General features: G+C 38.4%; 1 protein-coding gene across 3 annotated transcripts in view; it reads right to left on the bottom strand.

Moving 5' to 3' along the window:
• Positions 1 to 5346, bottom strand: part of stac (SH3 and cysteine rich domain) — a 68417-nt gene extending 63071 nt beyond the window's left edge. For 2 of the 3 annotated variants that reach the window (XM_046855944.1, XM_046855946.1), the window contains exon 1: positions 4849 to 5346. In XM_046855944.1, the coding sequence (XP_046711900.1) occupies positions 4849 to 5007 (159 nt within the window). In that variant the 5' untranslated portion in view covers positions 5008 to 5346. The remainder of the gene's footprint in view (positions 1 to 4848) is intronic. The other variant, XM_046855945.1, reaches the window with a different exon arrangement.
• Positions 5347 to 19286: the final 13940 nt, after the last annotated feature.

The following is a 19286-nucleotide window of genomic DNA, read 5'->3' as shown; positions in this document are numbered from 1 at the left end:
ACGCACACACACACATTCATTAATCTAACAAAAAAAAAAAGAAAAAAGCGATTCTATCTCTCGGATCAAAGGTGGAATGTGGAGCAGGTATTTGCATGACAGCAGGCAGCAATCGAGTACAATATGTGTTGTTTCCTCGCACAGCTGTGTGTGTGTGTGTGTGTGTGTGTGTGTGTGTGTGTGTGTGTGTGTGTGTGCTTGTGTGTGTTGTGTATGAAAAACGAGATTAACCCACACATCGTCGTCTTCACCGCGAGATGAAGAACGCTCGCGCCACACGGATCTCGTTACAGAGGCCCGTAAAAGTGCAGGAACGACTTCTGTTCTCACAGACAGATAAAGATCTGAAACCGTTCTAAAAGAAACTGCAGATGCTGGAAATCCAGGGTGGTCTTATAAGATCATGCGTAATTTAGTGTAATTGAACTGAACGGTGTAATCGAGTGCAGGAGACAGATTCTGGCTCCGATTACAAAAAAACACTGCTGCATTTTTAACACTGTTCCATTCATGTAGTCCAGAAGCTGAAGATAGAAAGTACTGAAGGAACTGCACTTTACAGATCTTGTTGACCTCATTAAGTAAAATATTCTTACCATAAACTAATGCTCTCAATTACAGCTTTCTGCTGGAGGTGTATTAAAAACGAGTTCCCACAGAGTGAATAGTCTATTTTATATTGAGTGTAGATAGATAGATAAATAGATAGATAGATAGATAGATAGATAGATAGATAGATAGATAGATAGATAGATAGATAGATAGATAGATAGATAGATAGATAGACAGACGGACGGACGGATTGAGGATGGATAGATAGATAGACGGACGGAGGGACGGACGGACAGACGGACAGATAGCGAATAGATAGATAGATAGATAGATAGATAGATAGATAGATAGATAGATAGATAGATAGATAGATAGATAGATAGATAGACAGACAGACAGACAGACGGACGGACGGACGGACGGACGGACAGACAGACAGATAGAGGATGGGTGAATAAATAGATAGATAGATAGATAGATAGATAGATAGATAGATAGATAGATAGATAGATAGACAGACAGACGGACAGACGGACGGACAGACAGACAGACGGACAGACAGACAGACAGACAGATAGATAGACAGACAGACAGACAGACAGACAGACAGCTGTACTAAGCCTCAGACTGTAATGAAGTGATTTCACACTAAAGCTGGAGTCGGCTCTACATTCACTATGAATAATCTATTCTGCACTAATGATTAAACATGTGGTTGTTGTGAATGTTGTTCTGCCTTTTCATTGGGACTGTTTATATCCAATAAAAGCTTTAGCCTCTTAACAATTTGTTCTACAGAATAAACCGGAGCAGTTCTGCCAACAAGCTGAACAAGAGACAATCCAGTGGGAACCAACACATTTATACATTTTGTAGACAAAAGTATTAGGACACCTGATATTTCGACACAAATGTGCTTCTTCTTCAAACAAATACCACAAAGATGGAGACACACAATTCTATCAGACGTCTTTGGGTGCAGTAGACCGACATTTTCCCTTCTTGAGCATTTATGAGCATTGCATTTCACATTAGGACCCAATTTGCTCTTATAATTCCCTCCACTCTTCTGGGAAGATGCTCCACTAGATACACCACTGTGGATGAAAAATCTCGACAAAATCTAGTTTAACATCTTCCCGAGAGAAGAGTGGATTCCATGATTACAGCAAATGGGGACTAAATATGGAACGGGGTGTTCAAACATCACCAAATCTTTCAGTCAGGTGTCCACAAACTTTTGTTAGCCGATACATACTGCTACAAATGTGGCGGTATAACTATTATTAATAGCAGTATAAAAAGGTGGTCTTTTTGAAGAACATCCCACAATCAAATAATCCTTTTACAATCCAAATAAACCAGTTCTATGAAAGTCTACTGGACAAAAAGTGTTGCTATAACCTACTTCAACCCAGTATCGTAATCTGTTTAATTCCACTGACCTGTCCGATTTTTTCGGCCTGATTGTAGCACTCAGGGCAACAGATGACCCAGTTAGTCAGCGGAAAGCTGCGAAACAGCCAGAAACGCCAATACGGGTGACAAAGCGCATCCCACGAGCACGCCTACCACCTCACAGATCTGTCTGACTCGTCTGCTCGATTTATGCATCATGAAATGAAAGACATTACGAATCACGTCACGCCGACCTAAAAATACACACGGATCCTTTCACTCTGTGTGAAAAGCCATTTTCGGGGGGAGGGGGGGCATTTTTTAATAAGTACAATGATTTAAATAATAAGCGTCGACTCTGTCGCTGTCAGCACCATGATATCGTCACTACGCGGCTGTAACTCCGCCCCCTTCGATGTCTTTCTTCAAGGGTCCTCATTTTGCCCAAATGATACCCCATGATTCTAATCAATTGGAACATTGATTAGATTTATTTTTTTCCAGGTCCTGAAGCTGTGGATTCATTTTCTGTTCTTTTCTTAGCACAGTAATTCAAATCGCGAGGTCATATCAAAGACCTCATTCTAATAGGTTACGGTTTCCATAGTAACAACTCGGTCACGTACGTCGATGCTTTGCGTTACCTAACTTTCTTAATAAACTACTGGGGTCCTTATAGGCCTTGGATTATGTTTTTTCTTCTTTCTTCTTTCTAATTTTTTTTAAATAATAAAGTCGTTTTCTCGTTATCTTTACTTAATTTTTTTTAAATAATAGTCGTTTTCTTGTTATCACGACTTAATTTTTTAAAATATTAAAGTCGTTTTCTCGTTATCACGAATTAATTTTTTTAAACATTAAAGTTGTTTTGTCGTTATCGCAACTAAACGTTTTCTCATTATCACAAATTAATTTTTTCAACATAAAAGTCGTTTTCTTATCACGACTCAATTTATTTAAATATTAAAGTCGTTTTCTCGTTATCACAACTTAACTTTTTTTTTATATTAAAGTTGTTTTGTCGTTATCGCGATTAAATTTTTCTAAATAAAAGTCGTTTTCTCGTTATCTTTACTTAATTTTTTTTAAATAATAGTCGTTTTCTTGTTATCACGACTTAATTTTTTAAAATATTAAAGTCGTTTTCTCGTTATCACGAATTAATTTTTTTAAACATTAAAGTTGTTTTGTCGTTATCGCAACTAAACGTTTTCTCATTATCACAAATTAATTTTTTCAACATAAAAGTCGTTTTCTTATCACGACTCAATTTATTTAAATATTAAAGTCGTTTTCTCGTTATCACAACTTAACTTTTTTTTTATATTAAAGTTGTTTTGTCGTTATCGCGATTAAATTTTTTCTAAATAAAAGTCGTTTTCTCGTTATTGCGACTTAATTTTTTTTAACATAACAAAACTTCAATACTTCATTTTCTCGTGATCTCAACGAAAAAACCCTTTTCCCCACGATGTAAACGTATCGCGAGAAGATCTTGTGCCTCGTGAATGTTTCTGGTGTTTATCATGAACTACGCTAAAAACTCCATCAGAGTTAAAAATGTCCTGCAGCAAATATGGACTATGTATAAGTTATAATGTGCTTCTTTTCGAACATCCCATTCCATATCTAGTCTCCATTTTCTGTTATGATAACCTCCACTCTTCTGGAACGATGTTCCACTCACAGCTGGCTCTTGTACACCAACGAAAGCTCCTACAATGAACCCCTGAGCATCAGCACTAAACCACGAAGCAAAAGAAGGTGGCCTGGTCTGGAGAATCACGTTGTCTTTTTACATCATGTAGACGTTGCTTACCTGGAAAGTGATGGCACCAGGATGCATTATGGAAAGAAGGTAAGCAGGCAAAGACGGTGTCTGATTCGCTAGGTGATGTTCTGATTGGACCTGTTGGCTTTCATGTTGTGGATGTTTCTTTGGCACCTACATAAACACTGTTGCAGTAAACCCTCTGCACCTTCATCCCTTCGAAGGTTAGCGTCCTCATTCCACCTTGCAACAAATTGCTCAGGAACAATTTGAGGAACATATAAAAAATCTGATCGATTGTCTGTAGGACGTTCAGGACAAATTTATTCCATCCATGGAGGCTCACAACTTTCAGACATAAAGGTCAGATACCACAACACACCTTTAAAGGTCTTATGGAAACCAGACCAGTGGATGTTCTAATAGACTTTCCTTGAATCTCATGGAGACCCAAATATTTCATTTCAGAAACTGCATGATCAATAATAACCTGTACACCAGGTCTTACCAGTGGATTATTCAATACCTTGTCATGTACCGATGTTGGAAAAAAAATGTTGTGGACACCTGAGCTTAAGATCTTGTGCTTCCTGGACATCCCATTCCACATTTAGTCCTCATTTGCTCTTATAATAAACTCCAATCTTCTGGAAAGAAGATTATTCCACAGTGTCCTAGTGGAGTTTTGAGTAAAGATTAAGGAGGCCTGGACTTCCATTCCAGTTCATTTGTTCAACCAGGCTGAGCTGTGTAGGTAGATCTTTCACTCCAAACCCATGGAAAGCAGATCTTCATGGAGCTGGTCATGGAGGCATTGTCATGCTGGAACAGGTTTGGGTCTCCAAGTTCAAGTACACTGAAGGTTTTACACAAACGTATTTTGAGACATCATGCATAATCGGACCTCCAAGTTTGTGGTAACAGTTTAGGAAAGAAGCACATATGAGTGGAGAAGTTGAGTGTCATAATACTTTAGTATGATAGATAGATAGATAGATAGATAGATAGATAGATAGATAGATAGATAGATAGATAGATAGATAGATAGATAGATAGATAGATGGATGGATGGATGGATGGATGGATGGATGGAACCCGCAGGTGCGTCGAAAGCGCACCTTGGTTACCTTGGACTCGTGCTGGTTCGTGGAGGTCGGAGATTGGGGCGGCTCGCTATGCTCCGGCGCGCGCTCCTTCTCCTTCTCCATCTCCTTCTCCTTCTCGATCTCCTTCTCCTTTTCGTTCCCGTCGCTGTCGTCCTGCGTCATGTTAGCAGGAGGAATCATAGTAGAACCTCAGTGCGAGATCACCAAAAACCCAAAACCCAAAAACAAAATAAACAAAACCCAAAAAAACGCACAGTCTCGGGGTTCACATGCTTCCTGCGAGTTTCTGTTCAACGGCGTCCTCTGAACCCGGATCCCTGGTCCTCAAGTCGCGCGCTGCTTCATCCGGTGATTAAAACCCCTGATCAAAGTGGTGATCGGAAAAGAAAAAAAACATGAAAGCGCGCGGACGCTTTGTTCCCGAAGATCAAAGGCGAATCAGGAAGCGACTTTTTTTCCGCTACTTTCATTAGCGCGCGCAAAAACTCCGGCCGCTCGGCTCCGTGTCAAACTGCTGCCCGCGCGCTCCTTCTGATCATCCGTCAAGAACCTGCTGCTTCAGCCAATCACCGATCTGCAGGGGCGGTGCTTCGAAAACGACCCTACCCTCACCCACACCCCCACCCCAGAGGGATCTCCATAGTTACGTGTGGTTCCATGGTTCTTCAGTGTCGCACCATGTAGGATGGAGAACTGTTACTGTACTTCAGTAGATTTTTTTCAGTATTTTTACTTCACTATTTATTATTTAAACTTTTTATTTTCACAAATGCATTTTTGACACAAATATCTGTAGTTTCTACTTCTTAAATTTTCAAAACAGACTCATTACTTTAGTTTTAATCTGTTTGGTGACATGATCAATATTTTTTCTTCTCACCTTTTTCAGTCCATCAACATGTTTGTTGTCATTGTGCAGCTTTTTTTAATCCACTGGTGTATCATTTTCTCTCACACACCACAGACGTAGACTAGTTTCTGAAGCTCACAATGAGCAGGACAGAAGACAGTAAGAAGTCTGGGGTTCACGTGGATGAGACAGAGGGAGTCAGTGATGAGAACATGACTGAGAACAGAGACTTTCCTGATCATCATCATCTTTTCTCTGCTTGTGTTCTATATGGTGGATGTACAGTCTGGATACATTCATTAGAGAACAACATTTTAAATTATTTTGTATTAATATATTAATATGATGTTTAATATGAGGTTCAGTTACAGCGTGACACTAAAACAGGTAGTAATAATCACTACTGTTTACTGAAGTACATGTCAGAGCACAAACTTCTTTACTTTAACTTGAGTGAAAAAGCAGAACTTCAACTTTTACCAGAATCTTTTAAAACATCAGTATCTGCACTTCTACGAGAGTGGAGGATGTGTGTACTTTTACAATCTCTGGTGAATACCGGTGACGTTCTTGTAATGAGAACGTCGACTTTGGAAAGTCCAAAGGCAGATATTGAACTCCATTAATAAATATTTAAGGTTTATTTAAAGTCAAATTAAAAACTACAAGATTTACAGGGAAACGATAAAACAACTCCACACTCAGCAACTTCAGTAGCCTCAACTACAACCTCAACCTCATAACTCAATTCAGATCAACTGATTTTATTTGTATTGCGCTTTTAACACTGAACATTGTCTCAAAGCAGCTTTACACAGATAATGTGGTGATAAAAATAAAAAAGATGTTCTTTATGAGTGTACCACAACTACAACCTCAGCCTCAGAAACACAAACCATAACCTGAACCACAATAACCCAGCAATGACCTCATTACCCTCAATATTAACTTCAATCCAAGCAACCTCAGCTATAACCTCAACCTCAGTAATGTCATCCATTATCTCAGCCTCAGCAACCTCAACAACGTTAACTACAACCTCAGCCTCAGTAACCCAAAATGTAACTTCAACCTCAATAAACCAAACTGTAACCCCAACCTTAGAAACCTACACTATAATCCCAACCTCAAAACTACAAACTCACATTAAAAACCTAAACTACAACCCCAACCTCAAAACTACAAACTCAACATAAAAACAAACTACAAACTCCACATTAAAAACCTAAACTATAACCTCAACCTCAACAACCCAAACTATAAACTCCACATTACAAACCTAAACTATAACCTCAACCTCAAAACCCAAACTATAAACCCACATTACAAACCTAAACTATAACCTCAACCTCAAAAACCTAAACTACAAATTCAACATCAAAAACCTAAACTACAAACTCCACATTACAAACCTAAACTATAACCTCAACCTCAAAAACCTAAACTACAAACTCAACATCAAAAACCTAAACTACAAACTCCACATTAAAAACCTAAACTACAAACTCCACATTAAAAACCTAAACTACAAACTCCACATTAAAAACCTAAACTACAACCTCAACCTCAAAAACCCAAACTATAATGTCAACCTTAAAAACCTAAACTACAAATCCAAACCATAACTTCAACATCACTGACCCAAAACAGAACCTCAACCCATTTAACACTAACCTCAGTACCAACTAAACCTCAACCACAGTAACTAAAACTTCTCCCTGACTCAAACCAGTAACTACAGTCACACTTCTTTTCCTCTTCTTTTTATTCGTATTCTTCTGTTCTTCTTTTTTCTTCATCTTCTTCCACTTGTCTTCCTCCTCCTCTTCTTCTTTTTCTTCTACTTTTTCTTATTTCTCTTTTTTCTTAAATTTACTAATGCTAAACTCATGAACTTAAACCTTGACCTTAGTATCCCTTCTTCATTTCTTCGTCTTTCACATTTTCTTCTCCTAACCTCATCATTCCTTAGTAACAAATAATCTTCATTCCTTCATCATCATCATCTTTTTCTTCAACTCAGTAACCTTAAACCTATTCACCCTAAACCTGTTCTTAGAAATGTTTGTGGTGCTTTCATAAAAAGATGCAAAGGCACACACACACACACACACACACACACACACACACACACACACACACACACACACACACACACAAACACATCTGGTGGTAACTTTGAAAGTAAAGGCCACAATTGTATTGTGACTTTGAATTGTAAACAGCTCTAAATGCAGGAATAAATGGAAAATTGTTTCCTAATTACTCCAATTTAGACACTAAATCCGGTAAATCACCAGACCTGAGCTGAAATCTAACACATCAGTATAATCAGGTTCCACATCAGCTCTCAACGCTCTTTAACTTCAGTCATTTGCAGATGTTTCCGTCTAAGTAAAAAATAGAATCAAATCCAAGTAAATAGAAGAAACAGAATGTATGCAGCAAGCGAGATCATGAATTCATGAAGTAGGGCATCCTTCTTTTCCTGTAACTGTACTTCTGGAATGATGTCATCACTGTGTACCACCCAATACTTTCAATAATGTGAGCCTCATTCAGCCTTGAGCAACTTAAATCTCAACCTCTAAAACCTTTATCATAGCAACCAAATCTATCCCCAATAACCATAATTCCCAAAACCCAACCTCAGTGACCTCAATTACAATAAGTTTAACCTTAATAACATATGAAACCTAAACATAGTCCTCAGTAACCTCAAATCTGTAACCCATACCTTATCCTCAGTAACCTGAAATGTGAAACCCAAACCTCATCCTCAGTAACCTCAAATCTATAACCTAAACCGTATCCTCAGTAACTTTATTTTCAAAAACTCGAACATTTTATAATTTTAGTAACCTTAAATTATGTCCCGATTTTTTTTTTATTCTGCAATAACAACAACTTAAACTGTGCCATATTACCTCATGCAATTTGTTTGTCTGATCTGATTTTATATTATCATCCACAGCTTAACCGCTTTAACCTTATCTTCAGTAAACCAAACCTTTTCTTTTATAAATGCATCCACAGTAACAAAAACTATATCCTCACTAACCCCAAACTCAGTAACCCAAACCATTTTCTCAACAACCCCATCCTCTGCAACTCAAACCTAAATTCCAGAAACCGTTTCCCCAAGAACCTCATTCATCTCACCCCAAACTGAGCAACCTCAAATTCTGTAGTCTTACAAACCTAAACCTTAACCTCAGTAACCTCACCCTCTGAAACCCAAACCTTCTCTTCAGTTAACACAAACCTCAACCTTAGAGACCTAAACGTACCTCAAATGAAGTCCTCACTGTGCACCTTCCAATCCACAGCTTTTCTAGATTAGACATCTCTTAAGTTCCACATTTCAGCTCACAGGTTTGATTATTGTATGTTATTTGTAAATTTATTTACATTTTATTGTAAAAAAAAGTGCTGAAAGAGTGGCGAAGTAAAGGAAGTGGGAGGAGCAAGATTAGAGTCAAATGTTTAATTGAGGTGGAATCAGTAACAGGTCATACGAAAGCAAATCAGATTCGCTGCATCGTCATCATCGTTCCCATCTGCCTGGTTCACCAAAATCTCTTCAGATACATTTCCTCTCTCTTTCTGGTTTATTCTCCGTCTGGTATGTTCTAGCACTCGTCTGACTACTGTGAGTCAAAGACACCATATTTGAAATAAAATATGTACAACAAGAATAGAAGAAAAGGAAGGAGAAATAGAGGACAGAAAGGGGGGGGGGGGAGTGTAAAACACTGTAATTTGTGCCTTGAGCATCTTGGCTTAGATCTAATGGGTAGGAGAGAAGGGGACTTAATTACAGAGGACAAAAGGTCCCTTCTTCAGATCATTAAGATGGAAATACATTCGATGGATGACCATCTTTGGGCTTCAGATGTGAAGCTTAATCATTAAGAGCATAAAAATACATCAGTGTCGCTTATAACTATACAAAAGTGCATACACATCTGCATGTGCCTCATATTGTCAGAATACTGTTTATAATCTAACCCTTCTGATTTTTTCTCTTAATTTATATTTATATGAGGTGGTGTCGGCTGATATGATGAAGAGGAGAAAGGTAGATGTGTTGTGTGTTCAGAAGACCAAGTAAGCCAGGAACATTAGAGGTGGCTTTAAACTGTTTTATCATGGTGTGGATAGAAAGAGAGATGGTGTAGGGGTGATTTTAAAGGAAGAGTACAGTAAGAGTGTAGTGGAGGTGAAGAGAGTTTCTGATAGGGTGATGAACATGAAGCTGGAAGTTGAAGTGGTGATGATAAATGTCATCAGTGCTTATGTGGGCGAGATGGAGAAAAAAGGAACAATTCTGGAGTGAATTAGGTGAAGTGGTAGAAGGTGTACCTAGAAAAGAACGATTGTCTAAAAAGATGGAAATGGCAGTGGTGAACACTTATTTTAAGAAGAAGGATGATCATAGGATGACATATAAGAGTGGAGGAAGGTGCACACAGGTGGACTATGTAGGAGATGCATGTTCTATGTAGGAGATGAAAGATTGAACTGATGGAACTATGATGAATAGACCTCCAGATGAGATTGAGTTTCTTTGAGTCTGGTTCCTCTCAAGGTTCCTTCATCGTAGAGTCTCAGAGAGGTTTTCCTTGGTAATCAGGGATCATTTGCAAATATATTTACATTCTTAACTTACAGTTATCTCCTTTATACAACCTGAGGGGTGAGAGCCTTCCTAAAGGGTCAAACCGAGGCAGCTTGGTGGTGCTTAGATTTGAACTCCTGACCTTCAGATCCAAAGTCCAATACCTTAACCACATTTCACAAAAATGTTTTGGACTATTTTCACAGTTTCTTTAACAAATATTGTCCAAATATCAACACCAAATCTGGTGTACATCAACTGCAGAGTAGCTCGCCCAAAAGATATCAAGTTATCTGTCAGGGTGCTTGGCCCCCCCCCCAAGAAATGATGTTTTTTTTACTGCTACATAAACTTGTATCTTTTTTCATTCTGACTTCCAGTCACATTCCTTTTTTTGCGCTCTCCGTTTATTAATCTCGCAGCAAGATATCTTCATTTCACGCTGTGAGTGCTCTTGAAAGGATAAACCGATCGCAGTATGTTAGGTACAGTTTGATTCATTTTAGCCCCTTCAGTTACCTCCCAATCGAGATGCCACTTCGGTATAATAGAAGCTCACCAGGGGCTACAAAACCCTGCAGATCCTCCTTTCTTTCCTCGATTGCTTTTTTTTTTGTTGTCTGAATAAAATACGAACTCCTGGCACTTTCCAAATGAATGGAAACAAGCTTAGACCTTCACATAACACAAATTCTAATTGATAAGGAAGACCACGATCATTTGAGGTCAGAAAAATGTGAGTATTTTTTAGATAGACACCATTTAGCCATAAATAGATAATATTGTACAGATCTACCAAACAACATTTGCCCATTAAGTTATGGACTCTACAAAACGTGATTCATCAAACCAGGCCAAAAGGGTCACAGAGCTCAGTAAAAGCTCATTTGCTCTTCCATTAGGAAACGTTTGCTGCCTCCAGGGCAATAAATGCATGTTGATATGTCGAATACGCTGAAAAATTAGGTCCTGATCACGGTACAAAACACAGATTTTCTGTACAAGCGAACAGATTCGATGCACAGTGTATACAAATTTCATGCCGATTTTCTCAAAGCACTGTGCACAAAATTTTACATTGTTTAAAAAAAAAAGCTATTTCACATTCATATTGGTTCGACTTAAATCATTTATGTACCATTTTTTCCAAACTCAATGTGCAATGTACGTAGGTATATTCATTAAATGGGAAAAAGCTTGTGGACACCTGCCCATCAGATGTGCTTGCTGTTCTTTCTGAACTTCCCATTTCACATTTAGTTGCCATTCGCTTTTGTTATGAGTTCCACTCTTCCAGAAAGATGTTCCATTAGATTTCGTGGAGATTTGTGGAGATTCGTTTAGTCACAAGGCTGTTAGTAAAGTCAGGTAGTGATGTAGGTGAGAAGGTGTTTAAAATGCATCATCACGCTGGACCAGGTTTGGGTTTTCTAGTTCAAGTGAATGGAAAAAATTGCCCATATAGTGTACTTTCCATTTTATATGTTATTAAACAAACTTAAAATGAATAAAATGGACTCATGCATGTTGTCCTACAACCAGTTCTGTTCCAACCTATTCAGTCCAATTCAGTGACCGATTTATAGATTATATACTGTGAAGAATTTTTTTTACGTTAAAGAACCCCTTTCTGCTAAAAACAACTTTTGTGTAAGAGAAAAAATCCATAGTTCTTCACAGATCCATCCACCTGGAAAAGGACCGCTTAAGAACCTTTATCACTAAGAATTCAGATGGTACAGTGATAGCATCTCACAGCTTCTAGAATCAATCCTGACCTCCAAGTGCATGTGTGCCCATGTCCATGTGTATTCCTTTGACTACTTCCTCTGTCTGTATTCATCCTTTATTCTCCAAATTTCCAAGAAAGCAATCCCAGAAGGATCTTAAGAGCTTTGAAGGAGGAATGAGAGACACAGGACTGTTTGGATTACACCTTATGATCGTGCTCAGAACTCAGAACGACTCAGAAGATCATGCGTGGTATAAAGTCCCTGCATCAGGAGGTCGGTGGAGTCAATAAAAAAAGTACACACCAGAAGGTTGTGAAAAAAGCAGCGTTATTATCGCTTACGGCTGCGTTCCATTCGTCATATCACACTATGACAACGATGCACTTATTCTTATTTACACTACACTCTCTTAATTAATCTCGCAGCAAGATATCTTCATTTCACGCTGTGAGTGCTCTTGAAAGGATAAACCGATCGCAGTATGTTAGGTACAGTTTGATTCATTTTAGCCCCTTCAGTTACCTCCCAATCGAGATGCCACTTGGTATAATAGAAGCTCACCAGGGCTACAAAACCTGCAGATCCTCCTTTCTTTCCTCGATTGCTTTTTTTTTTGTTGTCTGAATAAAATACGAACTCCTGGCACTTTCCAAATGAATGGAAACAAGCTTAGACCTTCACATAACACAAATTCTAATTGATAAGGAAGACCACGATCATTTGAGGTCAGAAAAATGTGAGTATTTTTTAGATAGACACCATTTAGCCATAAATAGATAATATTGTACAGATCCACCAAACAACATTTGCCCATTAAGTTATGGACTCTACAAAACGTGATTCATCAAACCAGGCCAAAAGGGTCACAGAGCTCAGTAAAAGCTCATTTGTTCTTCCATTAGGAAACGTTTGCTGCCTCCAGGGCAATAAATGCATGTTGATATGTCGAATACGCTGAAAAATTAGGTCCTGATCACGGTACAAAACACAGATTTTCTGTACAAGCGAACAGATTCGATGCACAGTGTATACAAATTTCATGCCGATTTTCTCAAAGCACTGTGCACAAAATTTTACATTGTTTAAAAAAAAAGCTATTTCACATTCATATTGGTTCGACTTAAATCATTTATGTACCATTTTTTCCAAACTCAATGTGCAATGTACGTAGGTATATTCATTAAATGGGAAAAAGCTTGTGGACACCTGCCCATCAGATGTGCTTGCTGTTCTTTCTGAACTTCCCATTTCACATTTAGTTGCCATTCGCTTTTGTTATGAGTTCCACTCTTCCAGAAAGATGTTCCATTAGATTTCGTGGAGATTTGTGGAGATTCGTTTAGTCACAAGGCTGTTAGTAAAGTCAGGTAGTGATGTAGGTGAGAAGGTGTTTAAAATGCATCATCACGCTGGACCAGGTTTGGGTTTTCTAGTTCAAGTGAATGGAAAAAATTGCCCATATAGTGTACTTTCCATTTTATATGTTATTAAACAAACTTAAAATGAATAAAATGGACTCATGCATGTTGTCCTACAACCAGTTCTGTTCCAACCTATTCAGTCCAATTCAGTGACCGATTTATAGATTATATACTGTGAAGAATTTTTTTTACGTTAAAGAACCCCTTTCTGCTAAAAAAACAACTTTTGTGTAAGAGAAAAAAAAATCCATAGTTCTTCACAGATCCATCCACCTGGAAAAGGACCGCTTAAGAACCTTTATCACTAAGAATTCAGATGGTACAGTGATAGCATCTCACAGCTTCTAGAATCAATCCTGACCTCCAAGTGCATGTGTGCCCATGTCCATGTGTATTCCTTTGACTACTTCCTCTGTCTGTATTCATCCTTTATTCTCCAAATTTCCAAGAAAGCAATCCCAGAAGGATCTTAAGAGCTTTGAAGGAGGAATGAGAGACACAGGACTGTTTGGATTACACCTTATGATCGTGCTCAGAACTCAGAACGACTCAGAAGATCATGCGTGGTATAAAGTCCCTGCATCAGGAGGTCGGTGGAGTCAATAAAAAAAGTACACACCAGAAGGTTGTGAAAAAAGCAGCGTTATTATCGCTTACGGCTGCGTTCCATTCGTCATATCACACTATGACAACGATGCACTTATTCTTATTTACACTACACTCTCTTAATTAAACACGTGCAAATAGTCAGTTCACTGCTGTGTTACACTCGGGCTTATTTATAGTATTCCAGTATGCGGTAAAAGGTCAATTCTCGGCTCATTAATACCGACCGAGGCCTTATCTTCATCCAACTCACACTGTGACAGCGATGCACTTAGGCTACTGTGTGAACAGACCTGTTGCTTATTACTAACTCTGTAAGAGTCAGTTATACAGTATGTTATCTAAAGAACACAAACGTCTCCTTTGATACACTGAGATGGTGAGATTGACGTGTTTTTTATAGCAGTTGGGTCACATATACACATATACACTATATACATTTACAGTTTGTGGCGTAAAGATTGACTTTCTCAGCGTTCCACATTGAGTCTTCATTTGCTTTTAGAATGAGCTCCACTCTTTTGGGAAGATGTTCCACTAGATTTTATGGAGATTTGTGGAGATTCATTCAGCCACAAGGGTGAAAGGTAATGGGGTTTGTTTACTAGGGTTAAAACTCTACAGCAGATCTTCACTTGAGTAAATATACAAAGGTATTTGCTTTCAAATGTACTTAAGTATCCAAAGTACTATGATTTATTATGGCTATAATGTTCCTATTATTATTTTTTATCACAAGACTGTTGCTTAATCAACTCAGTTGATGTAAAAAAGACTCCAATGTGACTCTCAGCAAACACTGATCTATTAATAGAACAATATTAATGACTCAAACACTGATTCATTTGATGAATCTATTCAAATTATCATGAGCACAAAACCTGCAGAAAGTCATGTAAATAAGGTCACGTGAGTTTCTTCATCATTAATTCCTCTTGAAATGTTCTGCTTAATGTTGAACTGATGCTGATTTATATGTTGGTGATCATCAGATACAACAAGCACCAATAAAAACTGGTTTCAAACAGAGCGTGCGCTGACCAGTTACGTTTCTTACAAATAATTACTGATTTTACAAATTGTAGTTGAGTAAAAAGTACGAAATTTGACTTTGAAATGTAGTGAATTTAAAGTAAAAGTCTCTCTAATTGAAAATACTTCAGTTTACTTCTTTACTGTTCACCACTGGCTTTAAGACCCCCAACTGAAACAGAAAAATGCTCTGTGGAATCAGGTTTACATTTCAGCCAATCAGAAGCCACAAATGATAATCTATTGAAAGCCAAGATCAGCTAATAAAACAGGTGGAATGAGGTGTGGTTTGTAGTTGCTAGTTAAGGATACAGTAATGTAGGTTTAGCAGTCGTTGCAATCACAACACAGTGATCTATGTGATCTAGTGATTCAAATCTTCATGGAAATGATGTTCCAGACCCAGACAGCTCTTCTGTGAAGTTTTGTTTGTTCCCTCAAAAAAAAATCAAGCAATAAGTCCTGAGTTCCCAATGTGCTGAAGGATTACATACTTACATGATATGTGAAAAAAAATTGGAAGACACACCTTTTCTGGCCATATGCGGTTCTTCTGCAAAAAGTTACCACAAAGTTGTTGCACAACTGTATCGGACGTCTTGCGGTCGCATGGAATTTTCCCTTCAACTGAACTAGGAGACCCAAACCTGTTCCAGCAATGAAAGATCTGCTACAAAGCTCAAACGCTATTAAACATTATGAATGTGAACGCTGACTGCACCGCAGACCTCCTCACCTTCTCACCTACATCAGTACCTGACTTTACTAACACCCTTGTGGCTGAATACATCTCCACAAATCTATATCAAATCTAGTGGAACATCTTCCCAGAAGAGTGGAGGTTATTATAACAGTAAATTTGGGGCTCAATGTGGAATTGGATGTTCAGAAAGCAGAGGATCTTATGCTCAGGTGTCCACAAAATGTCCATATAATAGAAGTTGAGGGGTTAAGGGCCTTGCTCAGGCCTCCCAGGAAGCCTCTCAATGTGGCTGGGATTTGAACTCATGACCTTTGGATCCAAAGCCGAATGTTTTAATATCCAGAGCAACTTACTACTGAGCAGCTGGGGGTTAAGAGCCTTGTATAAGGGCCAATCAGTGGAGCAAATGGAGACTAAATGTGGAATAGGATGTTCAAAAAGGACATCCTACACACTTTAGGTAATTTGCATAGAGTTTACAGTGGATTCAAATAGAGTGGAAAAAATTGCCAAAGAAATCAATTAAATTCTGCACTTTTCTTGCTGCTTCAGTCCTGAAAAAAAAACAGGGTTGGTAAATTTCCATACAACATTCCCTACTGTTTCTTCACTTCAGACCATATGCTATATAAAGCAGGTGCAAAACAATATATAGTGCCAATTATCTCACTGTCTGGTGTCTCCACACCCACACACACTGAAACACACATGCATACGCACAAACACACACACACACACACACACACACACACACACACACACAGAAACACGCACGCATACGCACACATGCGCACACACACAAAAAGATGGCTCTAGTTATGCTCTGAATATTTCATGTAACACAAAGGTGTGATCATCGAGCTCCTCCATGGCGAATCTATTATCATCCGATGATGACAGTTTTTTTCCCCCAATTGTAAATTATTTATTTATTCTCCATGAGTTTGAATTTATCCTTTAGTGCCATCCAGTTTATTTTCCAAAAGATTTCATTCACATTTGCATTTACAGCATTTGGCAGGTACCCTTAGGGCAGAGGAGGATCAGTGCTGAAGGTTCCTGCTGTTCACATATCTCAGGATCTCAGCCATTGATGATGGTGTCAAGAGGGTAATAATGTGAGGCACGGAGTCAGAATCCATCACAGTGACCCGCCTCAAGTTGCCTGTAGTGCAGTGTTCTGACTGGTACGACTGTGGCTTTATGACATATTTTATGTGATTACGGCATAAATCTGATTGGTCCATTTATTTGGTTTCCTTACTATCAATGGGCTTCTTATTATAGTCTTTATTCTATCTACTACAGTTGTGTTCAAAATTATTCAACCCCCACTGAAATTGATTGTTTTGGTCGGTTTGACATTGATTATGATCATTCAGTCATCCTGCTTACAATTAAATCAAAGAGGCACGTGTAGGTCAGACAAATATAACATAACATTTATAATGAAATAACCACAAATGTCTTTTCTGAGCTCACATCATTATCAGTTTTATTCAACCCCCAAGTGACATTCAATCTTAGTACGTAGTACAACATCCTTTTACAGTTATAACAGCTTTTAAACGTGAAGCATAGCTTGACACAAGTGTCTTGCAGCGATCTACGGGTATCTTCGCCCATTCATCATGGGCAAAAGCCTCCAGTTCAGTCACATTCTTAGGCTTGCGCACTGCAACTGCTTTCTTTAAGTCCCACCAGAGGTTCTCAATCGGATTTAAGTCTGGTGACTGCGATGGCCACTTCAAAATGTTCCAGCCTTTAATCTGCAACCATGCTCTAGTGGACTTGGAGGTATGCTTGGGATCATTGTCCTGTTGAAAGGTCCAACGTCTTCCAAGCCTCAGGTTTGTGACGGACTGCATCACATTGTCATCCAATATCTCCTGGTACTGAAGAGAATTCATGGTACCTTGCACGCTGAAGCTTCCCAGTACCTGCAGAAGCAAAACAGCCCCAAAGCATGATTGACCCCCCGCCATGCTTCACAGTAGGCAAGGTGTTCTTTTCTTCATAGGCCTTGTTCTTCCTCCTCCAAACATAGCGTTGATCCATGGGCCCAAACAGTTCTAATTTTGTTTCATCAGTCCACAGAACACTATCCCAAAACTTCTGTGGTTTGTCCACATGACTTTTGGCATACTGCAGTCGACTCTTCTTATTCTTTGGGGACAGCAAGGGGTGCGCCTGGGAGTTCTGGCATGGAGGCCTTCATTACGCAGGGTGCGCCGTATTGTCTGAGCAGAAACTTCAGTACCCACATCTGACAAATCTTTTCTCAGTTCCTCAGCAGTCACACGGGACTTTTCTCCACTCTACGCTTCAGGTAGCGCACAGCAGTCGAAGTCAGCATCTTCTTTCTGCCACGACCAGGTAGCGTTTCAACAGTGCCCTTTGCCTTGAATTTGCGAATGATGCTTCCTATGGTGTCTCTTGGTATGTTTAACATCTTTGCAATCTTCTTATAGCCATTGCCCTTCCTGTGAAGAATAATCACCTGTTCTCTTGTCTTCCTGGACCTTTCTCTTGACCTCACCATGTTTGTAACCACACCAGTAAATGTCTAGAAGGAGCTGAGTATCACAGTCATTTTAAAGCTGCCTAATTGGTGCTTATTAGGCTTTATTGCTGCTCCCTGATATCCACAGGTGTTTTCAATACCTGATTGAAAACACTTCATTGAACCTCTGTTCTTCAGAGTGGTAGTCTTTAAGGGGTTGAATAATTATGTCAATGAAGAATTCACAAAAGAAACATTTACTACTGTATTACAAAACTAATTGATGTCATTTTAGTTGCATATGGTTCTTTAAGAAGTCCTTGTAGGATTTCATTCTGAATACAATTACAAATGTACACTAAATTCCCTAAAACCATTTACAGCATTGGGGGTTGAATAATTTTGAACACAACTGTATATATTATATTACTTATTATTTTAACATTAATTAATACATTAATTGGCAATTGTTTTTGTGGAAACCCGTTTTCCGCCACATAAAAAAAAAGGTTTGCCAAATTCCAAATATTTTTCTTGCAATTTTGACTTTATTTCTCGCTATTCTGAATTTATTTCTTGCAATTTTAACTATTTAAACTTTTTTTTTTTGCAATTCTTCCTTTTTCCTGCCAATTCTCACTTTATTTCTCGCAATTCCCACTTTATTTCTGCCAATTTTTACTTTATTTCTCATGATTCTGACTTTATTTCTGCCAATTCCAGCTTTATTAATTGCAAATTCAGATTTTACTTCTCCCTTTTTTGAGTGTATTTCTCGCAATTCCGACTTCTTCTTTTTTTGCCAATTCTGACTTTATTTCTGCCAGTTCCATCTTTATTTCCCGCAATTCCGATTTTACTTCTCACAATTCCGACTTTTTTTTCTCGATATTCAAACTCTTCATACAGTACATTATTAATTTTTTTTATCTTATAAGAATAAAAATCATTCTACAGTGTAAACCAGATTCGTTTGAGATGTTTGTCGGA

The sequence above is a fragment of the Silurus meridionalis genome, chromosome 8 (assembly GCF_014805685.1).
Source record: "Silurus meridionalis isolate SWU-2019-XX chromosome 8, ASM1480568v1, whole genome shotgun sequence".
NCBI lineage: Eukaryota > Metazoa > Chordata > Actinopteri > Siluriformes > Siluridae > Silurus > Silurus meridionalis.
Note: the sequence above shows the minus strand (reverse complement) of the source record. Positions and strands in the feature narration are given on the sequence as shown.